At 45.3% G+C, this 26,953-nt stretch overlaps 1 protein-coding gene across 1 annotated transcript; it reads right to left on the bottom strand.

Moving 5' to 3' along the window:
* Positions 1 to 273: 273 nt before the first annotated feature.
* Dlst (dihydrolipoamide S-succinyltransferase) lies at positions 274 to 25,440 on the bottom strand. The gene is made up of 15 exons (XM_052185406.1): positions 25,327 to 25,440; positions 24,774 to 24,807; positions 21,230 to 21,278; positions 16,729 to 16,784; positions 16,528 to 16,602; positions 16,293 to 16,348; positions 15,817 to 15,928; positions 12,611 to 12,763; positions 11,857 to 11,933; positions 10,879 to 10,976; positions 6,246 to 6,376; positions 4,820 to 4,893; positions 4,171 to 4,254; positions 3,487 to 3,654; positions 274 to 1,810 (listed from the first exon to the last, which is right to left on the bottom strand). The coding sequence occupies exons 1-15, from the start codon at positions 25,387 to 25,389 to the stop codon at positions 1,676 to 1,678; spliced, it is 1,365 nt and encodes a 454-aa protein (XP_052041366.1). The 5' UTR covers positions 25,390 to 25,440; the 3' UTR covers positions 274 to 1,675.
* Positions 25,441 to 26,953: the final 1,513 nt, after the last annotated feature.

Here is a 26,953-nt window from a genome sequence, read left to right on the forward strand (position 1 = left end):
GCATCCACGGGGCTCCCTGAAAGGAACCCAGGGCACTGAGACATTAGAGGGTTCCCCTGGCTGGCTGTTAAAGTAACATGTCTAAGGTATGGGTGGGGCCTGCTATGCTGCTCAGAGATAAAACTATACAAAGATCTGGGTTCCACCAGCAGCTCCACCAAGAGAGCCAACCCAGGACGAAGTAGCCTTCAGTGATAACGACACTGTGGCTGCCCACAGTGATGGGGCTGTGGAGCCTCAAGGGTCAAAAGGAGCACAGACCCTGGAGCCCTGTTTGAGAACATTTGCCCTTTAATTTTCACTCAAAATCAGTCTCTTTAAATATTTTAGTTACAAGTTCTGAACGACGTAGATGTAGATGCGGTAGCAGATGCTGCAGGCACTCAACACTGACCTTTCCCCTCCCCCCACTCGGCTTGGATTACAAGATAAAGGGCACTCAGCGCTACGCCCGGCCAACTGTCAGCAGTCTCAGGCTCAGTGCAGGATACAAGGTCGAGGAGCGTTCGTAAAATTAACTGCATTTTACCATGCTTCGAGAATCTTCCAACAACTGTAGCTGCACAGAAGGGTGATCTTAGAGATGACATCATCATCTCCGCACTGTCCTACCTCCTGAGGCTGGTTCCCACCACAGTCCATCCTCCCCTGTATCTGTGTCCTGCACCAGAGGCGCCAAGACCTTGCTCCCCACAGGCCGCATCCCAGGAAGGGAGAGATCAGCCTCTTCCCAACACATGCTTGAACCACCTTGACTTTAAAAGCTCTCATTAGCCTGATGTGGTGAGAACAGTCCCTTCACCAGGCTGTCCCCTGCCATGATGTGCTGAAATCTGCTTTAAGAGAGGACAGTGTCCTAGAATGATTCCTAGAAGCTGGAAAGGATCGGTATGATGGCATTTGTACGTAATTATGCCAAAATGAATCTTCCAGTGCCAGCATACAATGGAGCCTGTGAGGGCAAGCCAGGGTTCAGCTCCCATCTGTGATTCGAACAGGTAACCTCGGGGGTCGCTGCACAACTCTGCCTATCCCCAAATCCCCCAGCCTGTGCTTCCTGGAAGAGGTAGAGAAGCACCTTGGAGCCACTGACAGGTCAGAATGATGGTGCATTAAGAAGCAAAGCAACACCTCTGCCCATGGTCAATACCTCCACATAGGTGGCATCGAGTGAGAGTGCACAGCTGGGACAGAGGCTGCTCTGAGCCTCGGAGGCAAAGCATCCCCCTAGGCGTTTCTGGAGAACACTTTCCAAAGATAGAAACTCAGATCACATGGTCCCTGGTGGTATCCCTATAGTATACTGTTACTGGGGAGAAGTAAAATTGCCTTTGTAGTGGACTGGAATAAAGGCAGGAATATTAATGAGCATCCATTAAGGCTCTCTCTCTCTCTCTCTCTCTCTCTCTCTCTCTCTCTCTCTCGTCTCTCAGGCCCAAGACAGCAGAGGGTAAAAGTTACACAGAGAGAGGAGGAACCTAGAAGGAGCACTAGAGAGAGGAGGAGCCTAGAAGGAGCACTAGAGAAGACCCTGAAAGCTGGCGCCCTGGCTTCCTCGCTGAGGCCAACAGTGTGTGCCTGCCTGTCATCAGGCTAACCTGGGATTGATGAGGGACAGGGAGAAGACTGGTTTTCAGTTCCTGCATGATCAATAGGTAGGGTGTGTAGCTTCCTCCTAAAGGTCCAGGAGAAGGACTCTTGGGTCTTCTACTGCTGCCTTGATTTTTCGGAGGAAAGTCACGGCCTCTCTGCCATCGATCAGCCGGTGGTCATAGGTCAGGGCTACATACATCATAGGTCGGATTTCCACCTGCAGAGAGGAGAGGTCAACAGTCTGTATGCAGTAGATCCATGGAAAGTCCTGCTGAGGGGAAGCGAGAAAGCAAAGCCCACACCAGTGTCCCTCCCACTGCTGCCTCTGGATAACTTAGATTCTTTGCTTTTGTGCAAAGCTCTGGGACTTAGAACCAAAGTTTCAACAAGGAAGCAGGCCACTCAACACTGCCTTGACACAAGCAAGCAGCACTGTGCTCTACCTGCTGCTGTCACCTACAGAGGAAGTAGCACCGCTCTACCAGCTGCTGTCACCTACAGAGGTCTGGTCTGCAGTTGTGGTAGCCTGTAGGAGTGACTTGGAAGTTCAGTCTTTATCACTATTATTTTTTGCAATATGCAGATCCAACACTAGACCTTGTGTATGCTGAGCACGCCAACTTCCTACTAAGCAACAGCACCGCCTTGAAGTTACAGTTTAAAAACCGTGTTGTATTTGCTTTTGAAACTGGTCTCATGTGGCACAGAGTGTTCTCAAGCTCAACTATACGACCACGGGAGACCCCGCCCCACTGATCCTCTAGCCTGTGCCTCCTGAGTGCTGGAGCCACAAGCATGTACTAGGGTTCTGAACAGGCCAGGCAAGCACGGTACCACTGCCTGACATCCCCAGTCTGAGGAGAAAAAAACTAATCTTGAGTATAAAATGTCTCCTGTCTCCCAGGTATGGTGGCACACATCTTAAATCCCAGCGCTCCAGAGGTAAAGGGAAGCAGATCTGAGTTCAAGGCCAGCCTGGTCTACAGAGATAATTCCAGAACAAATAAGCTACAGAAAAACCCTGTCTTAAAAAATCCATGAATAAAAAAAAAAAAAATGCGTCTATTATATGTAAAGCTAGGTGTGTTAACAGTTTTCTAAGAAAAAGACCTGATTTTTGGATTTATAAGGGAGTCAATGACCCAGAAATGTTCTAGACACAGAAGTCTCAGAAAACTTTATTTTTTTAAACTAACTTATCTTCCAATAGCTAACTTAAGCCTTTTGGCCTCCCCCTCATACGTAAAACTCTCAAAAAGCTTACAAACTTTCTCATGTAATTCTATAGCCCACAGACAGCTGAGCATTGTGCCCTGTTTCCCAGGGTCAACTCTACCCATCTGATTTCCTGAGGCGATCTGACAAGGCATCAGCAAGTCCCAGAAAAAAATGTTACCATGCATTGGAACTGTGCATTTCTGCTTCAGTAGATTAAGAGGCGGTGGGGGTGGGGCCTAATTATTTACTTAAAAGGAAATTACTATTTAATGTGTATGAGCATCTCACCTACATGTGTGCATGTGTAACTACATGCATGTCTCGTAGCCAAGAATGGCAGAAGATGGTACACGATGCTGCAGAACTGGAACTACTGAGGGCTGCAGGCTACTATGTGGGTGCTGGGAACTGAAGCTAGGTACTTTGCCAAGAGCAGCAAGTACTCTTACCTGCTGATTGTCTCTCCAGTCCAGCACTTGCCTTGCTAACAAGTTCCCAGATGATGTCAACAGCCCCAGATCACAGTCTGAGAACTAGCGCCTTAACTATCATTTAGTAATTAAAAAATGAAACTTACATCTGAAATTACAGGGGATGCCTTACAATAAGGATTTGGTTAGGTTTCTCTCTTACAGCAATTTAGCGATTAAAAATCTCAGAAATAATGGTTCCTACCTTGCCTCCCACAGCCACAGGCCTGTCAAAGATGCCGTGCATGCCCAGAATGGCAGACTGAGGGGGGTTGATAATGGGCGTTCCAAAAAGGGAGCCAAAAACCCCTCCGTTGCTGATGGTGAAAGTGCCGCCGTCCATGTCCTCAATGGCAAGCTCGTTCTTTCGGGCCTAAGAACAAGAAACATTGAGTCAAACCAGGTTTCATTGCTCCTAAACAGCGAATCTAGAAAACTCTTATCTGAGATCCAAAGTGCAAACTCCAGCAAAGAGGACAGTGGCTCAGCCAAGGTGACTGTGACCACCTTCAGAGAAACCACAATCACCATTTCTCTTTCTTCTCTTTTTGGTTTGGTTTTTTTGAGACAGGGTTTCTCTGTGTAGCCCTGGCTGTCCTGGAACTCACTCTGTAAACCAGGCTGGCCTCAACTCAGAAATCCGCCTGCGTCTACCTCCCAAGTGCTGGGATTAAAGGCATGCGCCACCACCGCCTGGCTTACAATCACCATTTCTTTCTCCAGAAGATTCTGATTGTGGAGACTCCAGTCTCTGGAGCATGCTAGGCCCTGCCAGATGCCTCTCCTTAGCTCACGTGGCCCCTGCTCCAGAAGCCTGAGCAGCGCCAACCTCTGCAGGCTTTGCTCCCTCAGCAGCCCAGCAGCCCTGTGACGCGGCCCTCTACTGTACCTTCTCTCCTAGTTCATTAATGGTCCGTTCAATATCTGCATAATTCATAGTTTCCACATTCCTGATGACAGGAACCACGAGACCCTGGAGTAAAAAGTTGTTTTAAGTTGCAAATAACAGTCGTCTTTACAGTTCCAATTTCCCCAACCAGAACACCTTAAACTCACTGTGATTAAAAAGACTTAAGACTAAGATAAAGGAATGTGGTATAGTTTTTTTTTTAATGTACTTTTACTAACCATCTCCTAGAAATATAGAACTAAAGAAATAACCCCTTCCATATGATCATCTTTTTAATATAAATAAGGTGAGATCTATGGTGGTTTGAATGAGAATGGCCTCCACAGGATCATTTATTTGAACACTTGGTCTGAAGTTGGTGGAACTGTTAGGGAAGGATTAGGAGGTGTGTCGCTGAAGGCGGGCTTTAAGTTTTAAAGAAGCCACGCTATTCCCAGTTAGTGAGTTCTTAGCTACTGCTCCGTATCATGCCTGCTGCCCCCTGCTGCACTATACCTGGACTCTTGACCCTCTGAGGCTGAAGCCCACCCAATCTCTTCCTTCTCTCAGGTCCTGGTGTCTCAGCTCAGAAACAGAAATAACTAAGACAGGATCTAAGCAAGCACTTTCAACTCTTGCCCCAACATACCCTTGGGGTAGCAACTGCAACACTGATGTCAATATAATCTCTATACACCACTTCCTTGGTTGCATCATCAATCACTATGAAAGAGAAAATGGATGTTACATACAACCCTCTAAGCCAAGGCTAAGGCGTTAACAGAGTAAAAGTCTTCAGTGGCCAATGCAGTGTGGGCTGACTAATCAACATGAAAATAACTACAAGTAACTGACACTCTCTTGGCTCCCATCTCAATTCATATCAATATTTCCCAAGCCTATGAGTCAACCTGAACATAGGAGCATGCTCTTCCACAGCTCACAGAAGGGGCACACAGTAGAAGCACATTATCGGCTTATCTATGCATGCCTTCCCAAGCAGCGAATGGCTAGAGGTTAAGTGCTCTGTGGACGGCAGAGGGTGGAGGGTGCTGCACATCTGCTCTCTCTGGAGATCCAGGTGGAAGTGGAGGTCTGGCTTTTAAACACACGATCTTAAAATAGAAAACCAATTGCTGAAAACTCTGTACCTACCTATAAGAAAAGCAGGCTTGGGGGTTCTGGGGGGGGTGGGGGCTGGAGAGATGGTGCAATGGATAAGAGCACTGACAGCTCTTCCGGAGGTCCTGAGTTCAATTCCCAGCACCGACATGGTGGCTCACAACCATCTGTAATGGGGTCTGATGTCTTCTTCTGGTGTGTCTGAAGATAGCTACAGTGTACTCATATACATTAAATAAATAAATCTTTAAAAAAAAAAAAAAGAAAGAAAAGAAAAGTAGGCCTAGGAATTTTCCAAAGAGTCTACAGTGGATTGTTAGAGTACATGTCAAGTGAATGAGAACTCTGAGATGCCATGAGCAAAGAGAGCCCCCTCCTGTGTACCTAGAACACAGCACTCAATGGGGAGAGACTAGGGATTTTAGGCTGAGGACTGCTAAGTGTCACTGTTCCCTCTCTTATCTTCCAGGGAAGACAGAAGTGCCTCAATAGGAAACAAGAAATACAAGCTAGATCAGCACTTCCACACTGAGAGAAGCAGAAGGAGAACGGGACCGAACCCCAGGCCTTCTCAATGAGGCCCCAACCCCAGGTCCAAGATCAACCTGAGCCTGGCCAAGCATGACAGTCAAGTCTCCAAGGAAAGGGTGCATGGTGGTGGTGGGGAACAGCCAGAACTTGAGATTTCCCATGACACAAGACAGCCTAGGAAGCTGGGCCATCCCAGAGCTGTCTACTGCCAAAGCAACTGCCCAGCTACACAGTGGGGAACCTTTCTGCCCACTTGGGGCAGAGGAAGGAATCACATTACTATTTCTTTTAGTATTTGGTAAAGATGATCATGTTTCCACAGATTGTGAATAAAAAGCCTTGGTGACCCCTAAATGTGACAGCAGGTCTGCATTCATACTCAGCTCCAAAGATCTTTGCCACACTGGTCTCGAGAAACTTACCTGCATTTACAACAGGCTGCTCCTGCAAGGCGAATGCCGAGGCCTTCACAAACGCTGACATGAAGCCTAATTTGAGGCTGTGTTTCTTCAGGAAAGCATCTTTGTGCCGAGCTCTCATCTCTTGTATGTTACTGTAAATATAAGATGCGAAGAAACTGTCAACAAAGCTCTGCTGCACACGCGCATGCACGCGCGCGCACACACACACGCGCACACACACACGCGCGCACGCACACACACACACACACACACACACAGGCTGACCCCTGCGTTCCACCCCTTTAAAGTCTCAAGACTAGCTGTCTTGAAACTGCATGGTCTAGCCTTAAACTTACACTTCCTCTGCCTCAGTCTCCCAATGAGCTGGGATTACGGACCTGTACTACCCACCAGAAACAGCTAAAGCCCTATTTTGGACTTTCACAAATTTTTACCCATGTGTACAAATGGATAGGCTTTTCCTTAGCCTGGACCATCTAAGTTCAAGTTTTGAAACATTCTCTAGTGGTCAATGCAATAATGTGCTCTGTCACAAAATATGGACCTAGAAGAATCAGGGCCAGCTGGGCGGTGGCAACCCACACCTTTTAATCCCAGCACTTGGGGGGGTAGAGGCAGGTGGATTTCTGAGTTTGAGGCCAGCCTGGTCTACAGAGTGAGTTCCAGGACAGTCAGGGCTACACAGAGAAACCCTGTCTCAAAAACCAAAACAAACAAACAAACAAACAAACAAACAAACAAACAAAAATCAGGGCCAACCTGTCCTAAGGTGGTTGGGCCCTTCTAAGGCAATCCTTTTAGTTCTATGAGTCACAGACTTCAGTGACAGATAATCTAAAGATCACGTTGAATACTACCAGACCAAATAGTATAGTTCCCTACACTAAAATTTTGAATTATCCACATTGGAAACAAATTTAAATTTCAAATTAAGTTTATTAGCAAAAACGCTAAAAAAAAAAAACCCTATTCCTTTTGTTAGAATTATATTTAAAAAATTAAAGCTTTTTACTTTGTAATAATTCTCCTACCTCACTAGCAGAAAAAGGAAAACCTGCCACCTGTGACACGTGGGCTCCACAAGCAATCATAACCATATGCAGGAGCTGAGTCCAATATTCTTCCAAGTTCGTGCAAAGTCGGCAGACTCACTATTTCCTCTGAGTTAGCAGTTTTTTCTATTTGCTCATGAAACAGTTACTAATGCCCATCACACGTGACAGGGGTGGGGGGTGGGGGTGGGGTGGGACACCAAGATACAACAACACAGTGTCTGCTCTTAAGATTAGTTTCCCCGACTGTGGTTTCCTTGGTATTTAGAAAGCGGCTCCGTGTGGGCTGTGGCCTGTCTTTCAGATTCAGCGCTGGGCTTGCCTGAGAAGACTCTGCAACTTGAACATCCTTTGGTCTATCAAGCTAGCCTGCCACCCCCATCCCACCCCCATCCCACCCCCATCCCACCCCCATCCCACCCCCACCCTCCCATACACATTGCAGTTAGTGAGAAACGTCTCTCCCACTGTTTTCCCACAGGAACTTCCATGATATAGGAATAACATTCCATGATGAAAATTGAATTTAACTTTATCTCAGGCCCAAATGCTCACGTCTTCCCTCCCCCTATAATGGCTTAATTCAACATTAGCAGGAAAGATAAGATGTGGTACCCTTTAACTGCCCACTGCAGACCTTTTGTTTCTGAAAAAAGGAAATTTTCCTAAGGGGACTGATTGGGTTTAAAATGTTTATTTTCCTGAGTCTAACCTCATTTAGTGCTAGAATTACCACCCTAAAGGCATTACTGCAGGAAAGAGGCGTGGTGGGTGTCTCTGTTCTCAGACCTGCCTGAATGCCATTTTCTGGTCATTAAGGAGTTTCTATTTCAGAGCTCAGTCCTTGGAGGCAAAGCTGGGACAAAGGAGGAAGGAGCAAGTCTCAGAAAGGCTCCTCTGGGTCAGCTGATGGGCGTGCGACCCAAAGGGCACTCGATCTAAACCACATTAGGGGCTACAGTGAAGCCTCCAGCCACTGCTAAGTGACACTAGATTGGCTACTGAAAGAAGATCCAGCCATTACACAGACTTGCAGTCAAGGATGTTGGGCCAACTGCATCTTTTAGAGACATAAATATTTACATGCTTCGTCTTAAGAAACTGGGTAAAATTTCAAAGTCCAATTTAATTTGTGTACAATTTGCTCCTAATCCAGGAAACACAGCTGCAGCCTTTGTGATTCATTAGGAAAAGTCCTTCCCTACATTATGGACTTCCCAATAAAATAATGACACTAGGGAAATTAGCCAGACCCCCACATACTTCAATAAACAAACTTCCTCATTGAGAAGCAGAGGGAGAGACTTAACACTCAAAGCAAAGGGAGATGGGCACCTTGGAGACATGATCATTCTCACTGACATTCTAACCCCACTGAGACACAGATCCAACCTTCACCATTCTATACAGTGTGGACTGTTGGTGGCAAAACACGATCTTTTCTGTTTCTTGCACTTTCTTGACAGTGGCATGATCCAAATTGCTAAAACTATTTGGAATTACTTTCTCTGTAACACTACTGAGCATTTCCATGTTTTGTTTTAAGTTGAGACAGGCTCTCATAAAGTCCAGGCTGGTTTTGAACTTCATGTAGCTAACGATAACCCTGAATTGCTGATTCTCTTGCCTCCACCTCCTGAGCAGCAGGATAACAGATGTACACACTATACCTGGCTTAAGTGCTTGTCCTTCTAGAGAGCGAAAGCAAACACACTCCCTTCTCCACTTCATACTCATTTTTATCTTTTTGATGCTTTTTTTCTAGATTTTATTTAGTGTTCACCAAAATGGGTTAGCAAGTTCCAAAGGGCTTTTACGCTTATCTCCATAACTCCCTGAATTTGACTTTAATAATTTGCAATGATAAACACTTAAAATACTTGTTAAATAAAACTATTTTCTCTTCCCCATAATGCTGATACTTGGATACATTAAAATTTTGAAGAAAACAAGGAAATCAACCAACAGACCATTACAGGAGTGGGTTTGGTGAACTGAGGTTGTATACTTTAGAATTTAACTCTTTGGGGCTAGGGATGACACCTTTGTTCCCAGATAAGCATGAAGACCTGAGTTTGAACTCCAAAATCCACATAAAACTAAACAAATAAACCTGGGTTTGGTGGTTTGAAACATGAAATCTTACAGACATGCAGATCCCTGGGGCTCACTGGCTAGTCAGCTTGGCCTATTTAACAAACTCTAGGCCAGTAGAAACCTGCCTCAATAAACAAGGTGGATGACTCCCAGGAACAACTACTGAAGTTGACCTTTGGCTTTTATATGCATGTATGCACACCTACACACTCCCACATGTGTATATATGTATGTGCATTCACACGAGTGCACACACGCGCGCGCGCGTGCACACACGCACACACACACACGCACACACACACACACAAACTCAATTTAGTTCCAATTCCATAATCAAAACTGGGTAGAGTAAGAAACTCAATTTAGTTCCAATTCCATAATCAAAACTGGGTAGAGTAAGAGGTGGCAGGTCTCTGTCCTTTTGCCTGCTGGATTCTGAGTTGCTTGAGAATATATACAAGAAATAGTCACTGCTAGAAAGAAGCAGAGTGTGGTGTCCTTCAAGCCACATTGTGAAGGGTTTCCCATCCCACGGGGTGGCAAGAAGTGGGCCATTAGTAGCAGCAAGACATGGTAGCACCATCACCATCATCTTCAGCTACAAAGAGAATTCAAGCTCAGACCAGGCAACATGAGGCACTGTCTATAAACAAACAAAAAACCAGCTTGGGCATAATGGCACACACTTTTAATCCTATTACTTGGGAGGCACAAGCAGGCAAATCTCTGTGAGTTCAAGGTCAGCCTAGTCTACATAGTGAGTTCTAGGCTAGCTAGGACTATATATTTGAGACCCTGTCTCAAAAGCCAAACAAGGACTGGAGCGGTTCTGAGAACATAGTGCTCTTCCAGAACTAAGCTCCCAAGCACCTGTGACTCCAGTTCTAAGGGATGTAATGTTGCTGGGCATAGCGGCGCATGCCTGTAATCTCAGCACTTGGGAGGCAAAGGCAAGCAGATTTCTGAGTTCGAAGCCAGCCTGGTCTACAGAGTGAGTTCCAGGACAGCCAGGGCTACACAGAGAAACCCTGTCTCAAAAAACAAAACAAAAAAACAAAAGGAAAAAAAAAAAAGAGGGATCTAATGTCCTCTTCTGTCCTCTGTGGGCACCCCCGCCCCGCCCTGAACTCACACATATACATAAGCAAAAATAAATATAAAAACCTAAACAAAAATGATTACACTACATTAATTTATCAGAGACTATAATTGTTTAGGCATGAAAGTTAAAAAAAAACTAAGCTTTTACAAGTTGCAGTAAAGCTCACTATTTTCTTACATATTTTCTAATTCATTCCATAGTATTAGAAAAATAAACTAGCAAATCAAACCGTAGGTCATGTTGCCTAAGTCAACAAGGAGCAGAGAAATACCTCTGCCAGGTCAAGCTAGTTTAGGCATCAGGGCTAGAGTAAGTTCCTGTGGCCTGCTTCTAGAAGCACAGATGTGGGGAACAGGAGGACTAGACAGACTAGAGAGCTCACCTCATGTCAACCTCATTGAAAGTCGTCAACATTGCGCATGTGTTCTGGGCTTCCTTCAGACGCTGGGCAATGCGCTGCCGCATCCTGTTCATTTTTTCCTGAAAGGGAAGTGGGACAAGTTGACCATCCCAGTCAGTGAGAGGATGGCCTGCCAGTGATGGATGACAAGCTCTAGAGATCCACCTGCCTCTGCCTCCTAAGTACTGGGACTCATGGCATGTGCCACCATGCTGGGCCCAATCACCACAATTCAAGCTAGAGGCTTTCCCTTTCTGGAGTGGCCTCAGCAAAAGCACAGAATCAGAGACCAAAGTTTTAACTCAGCTGTACCTGAAATTTGACCAAGAACAGAGGCTCAGGAAATAGTGTGATTTAAAAACCAAAACCAATTAACAAAAGGAAGACTGTGGTGTAGATCCAGCCAGCGAAAGAGTCACTTCAAAAAGGGCAGCTTCTCCTAATAACTACTGGCTGGCGTGAGGACGGCTACTTGGGGAACGGAAATCGAAGATGAGCTTTTGAGGCTATGGTATTTTTAGGACGCATTCTCAGGCAACACTCTTGGCCATACTTCCTTGAGGGCTTTGTCTGCTGATAGAGTATTGTTACAATGCAACAATCTGGCCCTGGGGCTCCCCAGCTGCAGCAAGGGAAGTCTAGAAAGAGCGCTGAGCGGACAGCCTCTGTGAAGTGCATGTCACTGTGGGGAGAAAAAGGATGTGCTACTATTCTCTGCAGATAGTTTACTCATTTGAAGCATTTCACCAACAGCACAATACAGTAGAAAACCCATTGTGTTCAGAAGACATTGTGTTCTAGTTATAGCCTCTGACAGTTATGAGACCACGAACAAGTAATTTTCTCCCCCTTCTCAAGGCCAAGGCCAAGAGGTCCCAGCCCTTTCTAAAGTGAGCACCACATTCCATTACTCTCCACAGCGACTCTCTGGCACTTTCCTGGACGCTGTCAGAGGCTTACCCGATGTTCTGAACGCAGACCTTTAGCAGCTCCTGCCTCAGCCAGTGGAGGGGCAGCAGAGGGTTTTATTGCAGACACTGAGAATGAAGAGAGGGCACAGCTACATTGGACATGGAAAACAACACTTTCACACCGTATTATCATTTTACCCTCAAGACACTGAAGTTTATGAGCATCATTCCAAACTCACAGATAAACAATCTGCTCAGAGAAGTAATGAGACTAGTGTCGGATGGCTAGCAAATAAATAGAAGGCTGGTTTGCAACGCCAGTTCTTCAGCATCTAGATAGCTCTCTACAAAGCAGCCAACCTGGTATGCTCAGAGGCTGTACCTGTGAGGAACATGGTGTCACACGAAGTACCTTCTCCCCAAGAGACACCCAGGAGTCAGAGACTGCAAGGATTAATCTCGACTGTCAATTTGACAGGATTTAAAACCACTGGGAAGATAAAACCCTGGCTATGTCTATGACAGAGTTCCCAGAGAAACTGAATTCTTGTTCTCAGAGTGGGGAGACTTACTGTGAATACAGGCAGCACTAAAATATGGGCTGGGGTCTGGAGTGGGTAGCTTTTAAATAACAAAGTGAATGGAGCAGCAGATAATCTTTCTTGGCTGCAAAGGCCATGTGACCATCTGCCTTGAACTGAAACCACACCTTCCTTGACATCAAGGACTCACATCTTCAAAACAAGCCAAAATAAAACTTTCCCAAGTAGCTTTCTGTGGGGTGTTTTGTTACAGGGCCTTACCTGGTTTGCTAGAAGGAGGTTGTGAGGGTGAGGGCACTGGTGGCATCTGAGTGGGCACAGGTGCTGCAGGGGCAGGAGGGACCGCTGGTGCTTCAGGCTCTGCTTTGTGGGGTGGAGCAGGAGCTTCAGCTGGTTTGGCCTTAGCAGGAGCAGCTGCACAAAAAAAAAGAGATGCCGTTGGCCCACCCAGTGGAAGGCAACTCACTGCAGCTTCTAAAGAGGATTGAGAGACAAAGGTCTATTTCCAGTCCTCAAACCAATGTCTCCTAGGTATTTGCCACAGGCAAAGCACCAAGTAATACACATTGATATAAGCTGCTCTCTATCTTCAGGTCTCCCTAAATGTCCTGCTGGTTCAATTTAGATGCCTTCCTGATTTCACCAGTATTAACTAACATCTACTGACTTTCAAACTCAGCAAGTACTTTTGAAGCACATACTAAGCCCAAGGAAATAAAACTTAAGCTAATGATTCTAAACCTTCCTAATGTTGTATAACCCTTTAATACAGTTCCTTATGTTGTGGTGACCCCCCCTCCAGTCATTAAATTATTTTCATTGCTACTTCATAACTATAATTTTGCTACTGTCATGAATCATAATATAAATATCTGATATTCCGAGGTTTTTGGATACCCTTGTGAAAGAGTCATTCAACTTCCAAAAGAGTTGTGACCAGCTTGAGAACCACTGCTTTAAGCAAAAACAACAAAGCAATTGAAAATGTTAAAATGCACACATAAATGTGACATACTGCTAACTATCTTCTATTTTAACATAACATGTACAAGAAATACTCTTTTTCTTTTGTTTTTCTTGACAAAGTTTCTCTGTGTTGTAACCCTGTCCTGGAACTCTCTGTAGACCAGGCTGGCCTCAAATTCACAGATATCTACCTGCCTCCCAAGTGCTGGGGTCAAAGGTGTGCACTGCTATCACCAGGCAAAAGGAATAATCTTAACCATTAAAAATTTAAAGGGGCCGGGCGGTGGTGGTGCACGCCTGAAATCCCAGCACTCTGGGAGGCAGAGGCAGGCGGATTTCTGAGTTCGAGGCCAGCCTGGTCTACAGAGTGAGTTCCAGGACAGCCAGGGCTATACAGAGAAACCCTGTCTTGAAAAAAACCAAATCCAAAAAACAAAAAAAAAATAAATAAATAAAAAATAAAAAAAAATAAGCCAGGCGGTGGTGGCGCACGCCTGTAATCCTAGCACTCTGGGAGGCAGAGGCAGGCAGATTTTTGAGTTCGGGGCCAGCCTGGAATACAGAGTGAGTTCCAGGACAGCCAGGGCTATACAGAGAAACCCTGTCTCAAAAAAACCAAATCCAAAAAACCAAAAATAAATAAATAAATAAAATAAAATAAAAATTAAAGGAGGGGTGGTGGTAGTGGAGAGATGGCTCAGCAGTTAAAAGCACAGACTGTTCTTCCAGAGGTCCTGAGTTCAATTTCCAGCAGCTACAATGGTGGCTTACAACCATCTGTAATGGGATCCAATGCCCTCTTTTGGTGTGCCTGAAGACAGTGACAGGGGACTCATATACATAAAATAATTCCTAAAAGAACATTTATTTTAAATAAATAAACAAATCAGCATCATTTTCATTACTATTAACTGTGTATATGTGTATATACATGAGGGTGTGCACATGAGTGCAGATGCCTAGAGTGGCTCACTGGATCCCATGGAGCTGGAGTTTCAGACAAGAGAGCTGCCACGTAGGCAGGCACTGGGGAGTGAACCTGGCTCCTCTGTTAGAGCAGTGCCTACTCCGAACCACTGAGCCATCTCTCCAGCCCCTGAACTCTTTAATCTTAAATGAGCATTTGATAAAACTTTTATTTGGGGGCCTGGAAAGATGGCTCAGGGATCTCAGCATTAACACCAATAGTTTAATTTGTCCTAGCTACTTTAGATTCCTTTCCCCTTACTTTGAACCTGAGCTTGCCCTGACCAACCTTAATGGTCCAATCTACCATCGTTCTGCCTATTTTAACAGTTAAATGCTGTAACTACAAAAATCTTCACTTACAAGTCAGAAAAACAGATTTTCTAATCTCAATATTGACTATATGGTCCAGTACAGACATCTTTCTTTGGCATTTCTTCCAAAGAGAAACGTTAATTTTTCCTAAGATGTCACATGTGAGCAGAAACTACACGGAAAGGAAATGACTCTGTGGGAGAGACACACACTACCAAGTCTGACAACTGGAGTTCAAGCCTTAGGGCCCACGTGACACGAAGAGAAAAAAGACTCAAACTATCCACTGACCTCTACACACAGACACACACACACAAATGTAATTGTAAAAAAGAGGAAACTACTATGGACATGCCCATAAAGAAAAATCCCAGGCAGAGGCAGGCGGATTTCTGAGTTCGAGGCCAGCCTGGTCTACAGCGTGAGTTCCAGGACAACCAGGGTTACACAGAGAAACCCTGTCTCGGGGGCAGGGGGGGGGGGGGGGAGGAAACAACAACAACAACAACAACAAAAAGAATCCCCATTAGGTTTTCCATATGCTGCTTGACTAGCAGTTAACCTGCTGGGAACATTTGCTGAAGAAAAAAAAAAAAAAAAAAAGGAAACTACATTCAATTGTAGACACAGTGGCTCTCAAGATGTCGGAAGTATGTCAGAATCACTTAGGGGAATACTACAAAACTAGCAACAACCCAACTGTTATAGCGAGGTGATAGCAGAAATCTCAGAAGTGCGAAGTCTTTTCATTTGTATTGTTTGTAAAGCCTCACATGACCCAGGTCAGTGTGGAGAATTACTCTCTTCAGATTCCTGACCTCTGTTTTGTGTGTGTGTGTGTGTGTGTGTGTCCCTCACCCCCCCCCGCCCCCCCACCCCCCCTCATCCCCACCCCCTGGGAGCCAAGGACCAAACCCAGGGCCTTGTGCTTGCTAGGCAAGCTCTCTACCACTCAGCTAAACCCCCAAGCCCCTGCTAGTTCTTTAAGAAAAAGATCCCATCTGAGAAATATGGAAAGAACGGAGTATTGTGGGTTTTTTAAATTACCCCGTTGACTTAGAACTTGACAATACCATTCATCTACAGGATTTCTCCTAGCCCTCAACTAAAGGTGTAACTAGAATGCCAGTCTGAGGCAGGGGAGTTGCTAGGACAGTATGCTCAGCCTCGACCCCACCAGGAAACACTGGAGACCTTGACCACCAGGAGAACTTCTTTACCACCGGTTTTCCTGAGTGTGAACAGAGGAGTTCCTCCTTCAACTTTGCCCCCATCGGGTACCAAAAGAGCTTCAATGATGCCATTTGCTGGTGATGGAACCTGCACTGAAGTCTGGAAAAGAAAGAGATGGAGACAGAGTCCACGTGCTGCGTATTGGCATTAGTCAAGTAGGATGAGTAGTAAGAGTTACAACACTGTTACATCTGGATAATACATCTCCTCCACCGAAGGCCTTGTTTTCAGTCAGAAAAAGACAAGGCATTGCTATTGTGAGGATTCACCTTCTGTCCTTTCTTAGAAACATTAAAACATACTTTAGTTACTATATTTCCAAGTGAAACAAGGAAGAAGGCTGAAAGCAGCCCAGGAGTCACAAGGAAAACAAAGCAGCTACCAATTTAAGTTACTAGTGTGCATACTGGTGCCAACAGAACTATCAAAATTAATCTGTAATAGATCTTTAGGATAAACCCACCTTGTCTGTCTCAATCTCACACACCACTTCATCTTCTGCAACTGCATCTCCAACAGCTAAAAGAGTCAAAGGACACCTGTTACTGGGAGCCTCTTTCAGCCCACTGTGTGAAAAGACCACTTTCCTACAAGATGCATGCGGGAAGAAGATGCATATGTTAAAAAAAAAAAAAAAGGTGTAGCCAGTTTCCACTTGTTGCACTTCAAGAGACCTTAGTTTTTAACTTAAATCTCACCTTTTTCCCACCTGACATCTCCCTCTGTGACAGATTCTGCAAACGCTGGGGTTTGGACTGTAATCACATCATTCTCTAGGAAAAACAAAACAGGAAAACCACAAGTGCTCATTCTGCCTTTTTAACGGTTTTCTTTAATAAACTCAATCAGTTGTTTCTCTTCCCAGTAAAAGTCCATTCACAAGAAATCAGGTACTTAACTGCACACAGCCGTGGTTTGGAAGAAGCGAATACTGAAGACGCTACCACTGTTAATGCTACAAAAGAAACATAAATGTTAACTCTTAGAATGTGAACCACTAGCAGGGGCGGTGGTGGTGGTGGTGGAGCATGCCTGTAATCCCAGCACTCCGGGAGACAAAGGCAGGCGGATTTCTGAGTTCGAGGCCAGCCTGGTCTACAGAGTGAGTTCCAGGACAGCCAGGGCTATACGGAGAAACCCTGTCTTGAAAAAAACCAAATCCAAAAAAACAAAAAACAAAAAACAACAACAACAACAACAAAAAAAAAAAAAAAAAAAAAAAGAATGTGAACCACTAATGTGAACCACTAATATTTCAGTCTGGTCCAGGTATGAAGGGTTACCTATTTAAAGTGGTGACTCTTAAGCAGATTCTTATGCAGGGGAACTTGTCACAGCACATGTAAGGTCAGACCTGGACAGATTCTGACTTAGCAAGTAGGACCCCAAAGCCTGATGATCTAGGTGCCTTAAATAGTGCTCAGTACTATAATAAAATGTTGCTTCTCAAAAGGGTGAGACAGGGAGCTGGAGAGATGGCTCAGCGGTTAAGAGCACTGACTATTCTTCCGAAGGTCCTGAGTTCAAATCTCAACAACCACATGGCGGCTCACAACCATCCATAATGAGATCTGGTACCATTTTCTGGTGTGTTTGAAGACAGCTACAGTGTACTCACATATAATAGTAAATAAATCTTTTTTTAAAAAAAGTGAGATACACTGGTTCTATTAAGTAAAAAGAATCTTGGTCCTTTGTAAACTAACCAAAATGATGTTTCTTCCTGATTAGGTTTCTTTACCCAAATCCTCAGCAGGGCACAGATATGCCAAATTCGGGTATGTTACTATCCCCAGGACTAGACTTAGATAAGGCACAAAATGATAGTAAACTCAGAAGCAAAAAGCAGAGTTTTAGGCAACCACTAACCCCACCTCCACAGCAACAAAACACAAAACAAAGCAAAAAACCTCAACCCCGCCCCCAAAACCCCACCTACGTATTTCCTGTCGTATTTATTCCCTTGCAAAGAGGCAGCACATCTGCCTACCCTGGACTCAGGCAAAGGAACTTTAAAACCAGGCCATTTGAACATGGGATATATAAACTGGAGGGCGATATCGATCACCTTGTGTGCAAACTCATTAAGTTACTTCTGGGGAGTGAAGAAGGAGACAGAGCTGGTTACTAAGGCTATCTGCCATTCAATGGTTATATAGTTTGAGAGAATGAGTTAAAGTGATGAAAACATTGCTTTTTTACACAGGATTTAGGGGGATCTTCTCAACGGGTTTTTTTGTTTTGTTTTTCGAGACTAAGTATTACTATCCCTGGCCATCTGTAGATTAGGCTGGACTCAAACTCACTGGGGTCAGCCAACACAGGGATTAAAGGCATGAGGAATTATACCTTAACAGGTTAGCTCTACAATGCATAAATAGATTTAATTGCCTTTTGGCCTTTTTTTCTTTTATATCAGGATAACTTTAAAATGTATATATGTAGTATCAAGGGGAACAATACAAAAATACAGAACACAGAATACTTTGTATAAAGTCTGTATACATACATAAAAATGTAACAAAAACGTTCCCGGGCAAAGATTAATGGCTAATGTGGAAAAGAAGGGCTGCTCTGGCAGACACCTAGGACGCTGGTGCACTGGCTGCGTCGAGGAAGAGGTGCTGAGGATGAAATACTTAGTGCTGGTCAGCGGTGGCTCATGTTTGCATTTCTAGTACTCGGGGCAGAGGCCAGCCTGGCCTACAGAGGGAGCTCCCATACAGCCAGGGCTACACAGAGAAATCCTATTTGGAAAACAAAAAATAAAACTGATAGCCTTTTTTTGACTTTTGAAACATGAAACTGGGCTGCTGAGATGGCTCAGCGGTTAAGAACACTGCCTGCTCTTTTTCGGAAGACATGCGTTCAAATCCTAGCAACCACATGGTGGCTCATAACCATCCGTGATGAGAAACACCACACACACACCAAAAAACCTATGGGCCAGATCGAGCAGGGACTAGAGCAAGAGGGAAAAGGGAAGGGCAGGTGGAGAAACACAAAATTACCTATTAAGTAAAAACAAAGTAAAAAAGTTTTACATTAAAAGATCTTTTAAGCAGGTGAGCCAGCTCAGTAGACAAGGTCTGCCAAGCCTGGTGACCTGAGTCTGACTCCCTGGGGCCCCGTAGTGGACAGAGAGAACCAACTTCCCGCGGTTCCCACATGCTGTGCCCCTTCACTGCTACTACACAGATAAATGCAGTCAAAGAATTTTGTGTAAAGATCTTTTAAACAAAATAGACATGCATAGAAGAAAAGACAGCATGTGACACAGACGGTGTTACTAGCATGACACAGTTGAGGGTGACTCAAGCGTAAGTTCAGAGTTTTCCATAATTAACTTTAATTATGTCTTGTGTTTATTACATAAAGTCATGATTTCTCCTTATTACCCCACTCTCCATTTAAACTGAAAGAGTAATAAGTTTTGACTCTGAATCATTTTTTAAATTATAAAAGCATTACTGGCTTACTGCTGAGTTTTAAAAACAGAAAAAAGAACTTTATAACAGAATTATATAACAAAAAAATGGAATATTTTATTTCTTCCTTATCATAGTGGGAACATAGTAAAACACTATAGCTTAACCACTGGCTGCTTGTCCTTTTTGAAAGATATCTAAATATATAAATTCCTCAGTAAAGATTCTTAGCAGTGCCAGTTCAGAGCCAGGCATAGTGCATATGCTCTTAACCCCAGCACTCAGAGGATCTGAGTTTGAGGTAGGCATGTTTTATAGAGCTAGTTCTACAGTAGAAACCCTGTCCTGAAAAACAAACAAACAAACAAACAAACAAACAAACAAACAGACCCAACGAGGGTTTGGGAGATGGCTCAGTAGTTAAGAACACTGACTGCTCTACCAGAGGTCCTGAGTTCAATTCCCAGCAACCACATGGTGGCTCACAACCATCTGTAATGGGATCTGATGCCCTCTTCTGGTACGTCTGAAGACAGAAACAGTGTACTCACATATATAAAATAAATCTTTAAAAAAAAAAAAAAAAAAAAAAAAAGACCCAACGAACAACAAAAATTTCAAGAGTTTTGTACTTTTAACAGCATGCTAATAAAACATTTTGGAATGAAAGCAAGTGTATTGTGCTGCATAAAGAGAAAGCTCTTGTTCCTGCCAATGTTTCACCCTGTAACAAGGCAGCCCCACAGTTCCTCAAGAGGTACTAGAAAGCAGCCTCTCAGCACCCTAAAAATACTTGGAATGCAAAGTAACTCAAAACAACATTCCTAAGTACAAGTTAATCTGGACCACGTGGATGGCCCTCCTCCAAACTCTGCATTAGTCAAAACCCTGGGCTCAACTGGTCTCTGGCATTTACTGATTTGAAGAGGAGTAACCGTGCTAGCAAGAAAGAGAATTCTCTCAATTTCTGTCATGATGTGACTTACAGCCCTCAGGGACACTGCATCCAACTAGAAGATTAGGTTCTCTGAGATGCCCATTCTCATTTTTAAGAAAAAGAATAAGACCGGGCAGTGGTGGCGCACGCCTGTAATCCCGGCACTTGGGAGGCAGAGGCAGGCGGATTTCTGAGTTCAAGGCCAGCCTGGTCTACAGAGTGAGTTCCAGGACAGCCAGGACTACACAGAAAAACCTTGTCTCAGAAAACTTTAAGAGAGAGAGAGAGAGAGAGAGAGAGAGAGAGAGAGAAGAAGAAGAAGAAGAAGAAGAAGAAGAAGAAGAAGAAGAAGAAGAAGAAGAAGAAGAAGAAGAAGAAAAGAGAAAAAGAATAAGAAGAAAGATAGTTTCAAGTTAACACTCATTATACTTTAACTACTTGGGAAGGTCCAATATACTTTTGATCCAACACCTGACCACTGAACTGATGAAAAAGGTAGATTATAATAAAAATGACTGAGGCTGGAGATGTCTCAGGGGTTAAGAGCACTGACTGTTCTTCCAGAGGTCCTGAGTTCAAATCCCAGCAACCACATGGTGGCTCACAACCATCTGTAATGAGATTCCATGCCTTCTTCTGGTGTGTCTGAAGACAGCTACAGTGTATTCATATACATAAAAAAAATCTTAAAGAAGGAAAGAGAGAGAGAGAGAGAGAGAGAGAGAGAGAGAGAGAGAGAAAGAAAGAGAGAAAGAAAGAAAGAAAGAAAGAAAGAAAGAAAGAAAGAAAGAAAGAAAGAAAGAAAGAAAGAAAGAAAGAAAAAGAAATGCAGAGAGTTGCACAATTGCAGCTTTAAAAAAAATGACCATGACCATCCAGGCTGGGTCTATGGATTCAACCTAATGCCCTTAATTTCTAGAACTGGAGGTCTGTGAAAACATCCTCCAGTTCTAGAAATTCTCTAGTTTAAATTTAGAATCTGTGTCTAAATAAATCTACCATGGCCACATATCTGCATTACCCAGTGATACTTACACCATCTTCCTGCTGTCAGGGTAACCTGGTCCCTGACATAAGGAGACCCCTGCAAGAAACAAAACAACTCTCAATCAACAGCTCTTAATCTATACAGTATATTAAAGAGAACTATTCATCCTACAGATCCCAGGCAGAGCGTACCCACTTCAGGCAATAACATAATCATTTAGAATCCTGCTTCTCAAACTTTCTACCTGCCTTCTTAGCAGCAAACAGATATGGGTGATTAAGAGAGGACGTGCACTTGAAGGGGAAAGCAATCTGATGCACAGCCTTTTAATAAAATGTCTCTATTATCTTTGGAACTGGAAAGTAAGACATATGACATCTTGTCCCGTGACTTCATACAACCTGAGGCAGGAGCTGATCTGGGTGTAGTGGATGAGGCTACAAAGGGAACTGGCAGCAAAGACTATATAGGTGACTCTAGGCCTAGGGTCTTCCATTGTCCACAACTGAGCAAAAAGCATCCTCCCTGTCAGCGTACCTTCCTCTGCTGTACGGTCTCCACCTACTCACTCCTAATAAAAGATGAGTCCCTGTGAGTTCCAATTCAAAAAGGGTAACTTGCCCTTTTCTCTGACACTGCCCAAAGGTCTAAGCATGGTATGCTTTCCATGACACTCTGGGTTTTCTTACTGTTTCTATGAAGACTCCCTGCCCTTCCTATAGCTGCTAGCCCACAACTTCCACTGCTGAACATGTGTGCTTCCCTGGACCCTACTGCAAAAGGCCTGGTCATCTCCCTCCATGTGGCAGCTGCCAGATTCAGCTTGCCTGACCTGCCATTTTTCTCTCAAATTCTAATAAAATGATTCTTGAGCAAGAGAGGGAGAGGGAGGGAGAAGGAGAGGGGGGAGTCCCTACCCACTAAACCAACTGTCCTTATCACAAATTCATTTCCCCAATATCTACTAACCACAGCTGCTTCTTCAGAATATATTATTATTTATGTTTTTTTTTGCTATTTGTGTCTATTAATAACCCTTCCTACGCTCTGGGTACAGACGACATCAACTGAGTGATATCTGGTTCTCACATGCATACACTCCCTCACAAACATGGCCAGAGTCAGGTCAGCCAGTCATCTCCATGACCAGCAGCCAATGAGTGCAGGGCTGAGTCTAAGCCGAGCCTGTCTTTGAACTAGAACACAGCGGCCCACACAGCTTTTTGGAAACTGGAATCGTACAAAATTTATCCTACAAAAAGTTTTATTTGTACAGTACTTTAGGCTTATAAGGAGAGTTCACACAATGGCCTCTTCATTTTCCACCCTCAGTAGCAACTCCCTGAAGTAGAATGGCCACCTGCCATTATTTCTATTTCATACACAACTAGGTTGGTGATTAGTCTAACCAGAACACTTGAGTCAAGATGCCCACCCCTAAGCACAAGGCTTTTCCTTTCCCTCACAGCTTAAAAAGTGGAGAAAATACTTGTGGCGTCTTCCAGCCTTCCCAGCTGAACAGAAAGGTCACAACTGAGAGTGCACTATGGACTGTGCTTGATACCTTACGTCCTCCTGGCTTCGGATAAAGTCCAAGCACTTTTCGGCCCTCCGCCTAGCCTTCTCTGGATTTCCAGCTTACCATTTGTACACCTGGTCGAGTCTCTTCCTGCTTGGAAACACAAGCAATTCCCTTTGCCTGGAATAGCATTTCCCTGGCTAACTCATGCATTCTTTAAGTCTCATCTTAAATGTCACTTCTCTAACCTCCCAAGCTGGGCTTTATTATCATGCTGCCCTCATGTCTCAGCCGTACTTAGTAACCACAATGTTATTTTCTCCCTCTGTGTACACAAATGTGTATTTGCTTTGTAAATCCAGCTAGCCCAAGAGATTCTTGAAGACAGAGACCGTCTGTACCCCTACCACCTAGCTTAGCAGCTAACCTAGTGAGCACTCTAGTCTGTTGGGACACAGCTCAGATGACTGGTAAGAGTCTTGCATAGCATGTACAAAGTCTTGGGTTTGATCTCCAGCACTACATAAAACCAGGCATGGTGGTGCAATCCTGTGATCGGGAGGCAGAATGATCAAAAGTAAAATGGCGGCCTCCGACTACTTACCTAGTTTGAGTTCAGCCTGGGCTAGATCAGACCCTATCATTCAGACAGCCATACTCTGTTGAGTCCACAAGTAAATGAGAACACTTCTTTCAACAAAGCAGTTTGGGCCACGGAAGGAGTTAGGTGGGCCTTATTTATCCAATAGTTTTGCCTGAGTGACCTTGGCCTAGAAATCTAGGAATATGCTACTAAATCTCACTTGGTTATGATTAACCCAAAATTGCACAGAAAGCATTCAGAACAACGTTTGGCACAAGAAAGCCTACATACAGTAAGATTGAATCGTTCAACAAATACTTTGCCAGCGCCAGATGTGGTAGCACAAGGCTGTAATCCCAGCTCTTTGAGGCAGAGAGAAGTTCAAGAGCAGCCTGGTATAGACACAGTGAGCTCTAGTCAGCCAGTCCTCCCAGCAAGACTTTGTCCCCAAAAATAAAAGAGGGGGGTGGATAGGTGGATAAATACATATCTGCCAGACACCTGATTAAAAGTAAGCTACGGAAGATTGTTAATAACTTTCTCTCTCCCTCTACAAAAGACAACCACTCACACCCAGCTATGAGAATGAAAATCAAAACTTCCAGGCTTAGGGATTCGGAACCAGTACTGCTCCCGCAGAGACCCAGGCTCAGTTCCCAGCACCCACATCAGGCAGTTCACAACCAACCTGTAACTCCAATTACTGGGGGATCCCACACCTCTTCTGGCCTCCATGGGCACATAATGCCAAGGAAGCACACACACAATACACACAAAGAAATATAAATACGGGGGTGGGGGGTGGGGGGGGCACACGACACATCTAAACTTCCAACAGCCCCAACCCCACCGTTTACCTCCAGATACTGTTTCCTTTAAGGAATGGCTTCTGGCAAGTCACTTTGTTTCCAAAAGGATGCCACACCTGTTTTCTTCTTCACTGCCTTTATACATTCCTCCCCTTTATCTTTTTCCTACCCTTCACTGACTCTGTCACATACTTCAAACCACAGCTTTAATGTCACCTACTAAAAAGAAACCTGTTCTGTCCACACTCAAGTTTCCAAGCACTTACAGATTTGATTATCACTTGATCAACAATTTACACCTTGCCTTTCCCTTAAGCCTTAAGCTCCTGGAAGAGAAGACGTTTTAATTGTTGTATCTCTAATGAGTGCCTAGCTCAGTGCATGACAGCGTGAATTCAGTAACCAGGGGCCGGTAGTGTAGTTCAGTGGTTAAGTGCTCACCCCTCATGGCCTAGGTTCCGTCCTCAGCACCACAAAAAACAAAAAACAAAAACTGAACAAAACCCAGTAAAGCATGCGCCCAGCGAATACACGACAGCCGTTACACTTAAAGAGTATTTTGCTTCCCACCTATCTGAATTCATTGTCTTTAAATACCATGAGAAGAAACATCAGATTTCCTCACACACTGCTCTGCCCACGGGAAGAGCATTTTAGGTGACCGCAAGGGCAGAACTTACCAGGCAGGGAACGTCTCCCTAGAGGGCAGTTCCCCTGTTGAGAAAGAAGACATTATCGACGTCACCCAAAATGAAAAGAGGGAAAAACATTTTCTTTAAGTGCACGTTTATCGTGCTGCTGACAGGTGAATCTCTTAACTCCGAAAGTAAATGCAGAACACCGAGTCGACCAAACTATGTCAACCTCCCCACGAGACTGACAAGCGCTGGTTTGGAGACCGCGGGGGGTGGGGGGGTTCAGGCCGCGGAATACGGTTGGGGGCCGTGCCTCCTCTCTTAGCTCTAAGTCAATGTCGCTGCGGGCGCCGCTCCCAGTCCCGTAGCAAAGGGTCCGGGACAGCAGGAAACGGCCGGCGCGGGCTGCCTGGGAGAGGACAAGGGCTCCGGGGCTCCGTACACGCGGCTGGGCGGCTCCGCGGGCGTCGGCAGCCTCTGCGTCCCGGTGCCCTTGGTGCCCGGCCTGGCCAGCGCACAGCGTCCCTGCCCTCAGCCTGCCCGTCCGCCCACAGCCAGGCTCGGCACCCATCGGAGCTTCGGCCCCGCCAGACAGTACCTTCTGGAAGGCGGAAAGCGAGCGGCTGAACGCCCGGGACACGCAGCGGGACCGGGACAGCATCGCGGAGGCAGCGGGATGGAGGGCGGGCGGACACCGGATATAGGGCCCGGCAACAACCGGAAGTGAGACCGGCCGCAGCACCAGCCCAGCAGCGAGGGGTGTTCGGAGCGAACCACTAACCGTGTCGGGTGCCGGCCTAGCATCTTTAGCGGTCCCAGCGCGGGGCATCCGTGGCGCTGTCAAAAGCAGGCCAGCTGGGGTTTGTATTCTTTGAGGACAACCATCCGGCCATCGGAGCGCCCCCAGGTTTAAGCCTTCCCTACCTTTCCACAGAGCTAGTTGTGTTTGGCGCCGTTTTCTGCTGCCCCCCCCCCCAGCCTTTCTGCCTCTGCACCCTAGGCAGAGAGGTCATTGGCTAGGAACTCGGACCTCAGGCTGGTGGTTAGACTTATGTGGACTGGGGCATCTGACGCTGCCTCTCTGAGCCTGGAACTCAAGTATATACACGCACTTTTCACTGCCCTGGCTCCTGGCTCCCCATTCCCTCAAGAGACTATAGTACTTGGAACGTGTAAAGGGCATTTCACGTATCCTTTCACGACAGGCGGCTCTCAAGCTGTGGGTCGCAATCCTTTGGAGGGCCCAAGGACTCGTTCAGCGGAATCAGATATCAGATATCCAACATATCAGATACTTACAACTCGTAACAGTAGCAAAACTACAGTTATGAAGTAGCAACAAAATAATCTTATGGCCCGGGATCACCACAACAAGAGGAACCGCATTGAAGAAGATCTAAGAGTTCACCAACTACCCTCATTGTGTTTCATCTCCTGATCTTCTCCTGCTCGTAAACAAACTCTGCAGCCAAGCTAACTGTCCTCCACCCATCCTGTGCGCTCTGGAAGTTGAGATTTTTACCCAACTCTGGGAATGTGACATACGAATCTTAGGAGGGTTACGCTTTTGTTCAATGCCATACCCCATTGGCAGAGGTTGTAGAAACACTCGTAGGCTTCCTGCTCGCCAGCTTTGGCTAAACCAGTCTGCCCATTGCCTTAATTGAAAGCACATGGTACCTGTTGTGATCATAAAAAGAGAAAGACGTTAGAGAATATATTCTGCGGCGGGGTGGGGGAAGGGGGTGCCCCAGCAGGCCCATGCCGAGGCATCCCTTGCCCCGAGGGACCAGACACACACCGGCACAGTATAGAATTGAGTTTATTAGCCGGGCGGTGGTGGCGCACGCCTGTGATCCCAGCACTCTGGGAGGCAGAGGCAGGCGGATTTCTGAGTTCGAGGCCAGCCTGGTCTACAGAGTGAGTTCCAGGACAGCCAGGACCAGGAATATACAGAGAAACCCTGTCTTGAAAAAAGCAAATCCAAAAAACAAAAAAACAAACAAACAAAAAAAAAGAATTGAGTTTATTCAGGGCGTGTTGTTGGTATTCTGTCTAAGCTTCACCCCACACCTACCTGGATAGCCAGGTATGCCCCGCCCCATAGATCTGGCCCACTATAAAAGGGGACACTTGCCCCTCCTCTCTCTTCCATCCCACTCTCACCTCTCTGCCCCTTGGGCTCTCCTCTCCTCCCCCTTTCTCCATGTGGTCATGGCTGGCCT

Source organism: Apodemus sylvaticus, chromosome 6, assembly GCF_947179515.1.
Source record: "Apodemus sylvaticus chromosome 6, mApoSyl1.1, whole genome shotgun sequence".
Classification (NCBI taxonomy): domain Eukaryota; kingdom Metazoa; phylum Chordata; class Mammalia; order Rodentia; family Muridae; genus Apodemus; species Apodemus sylvaticus.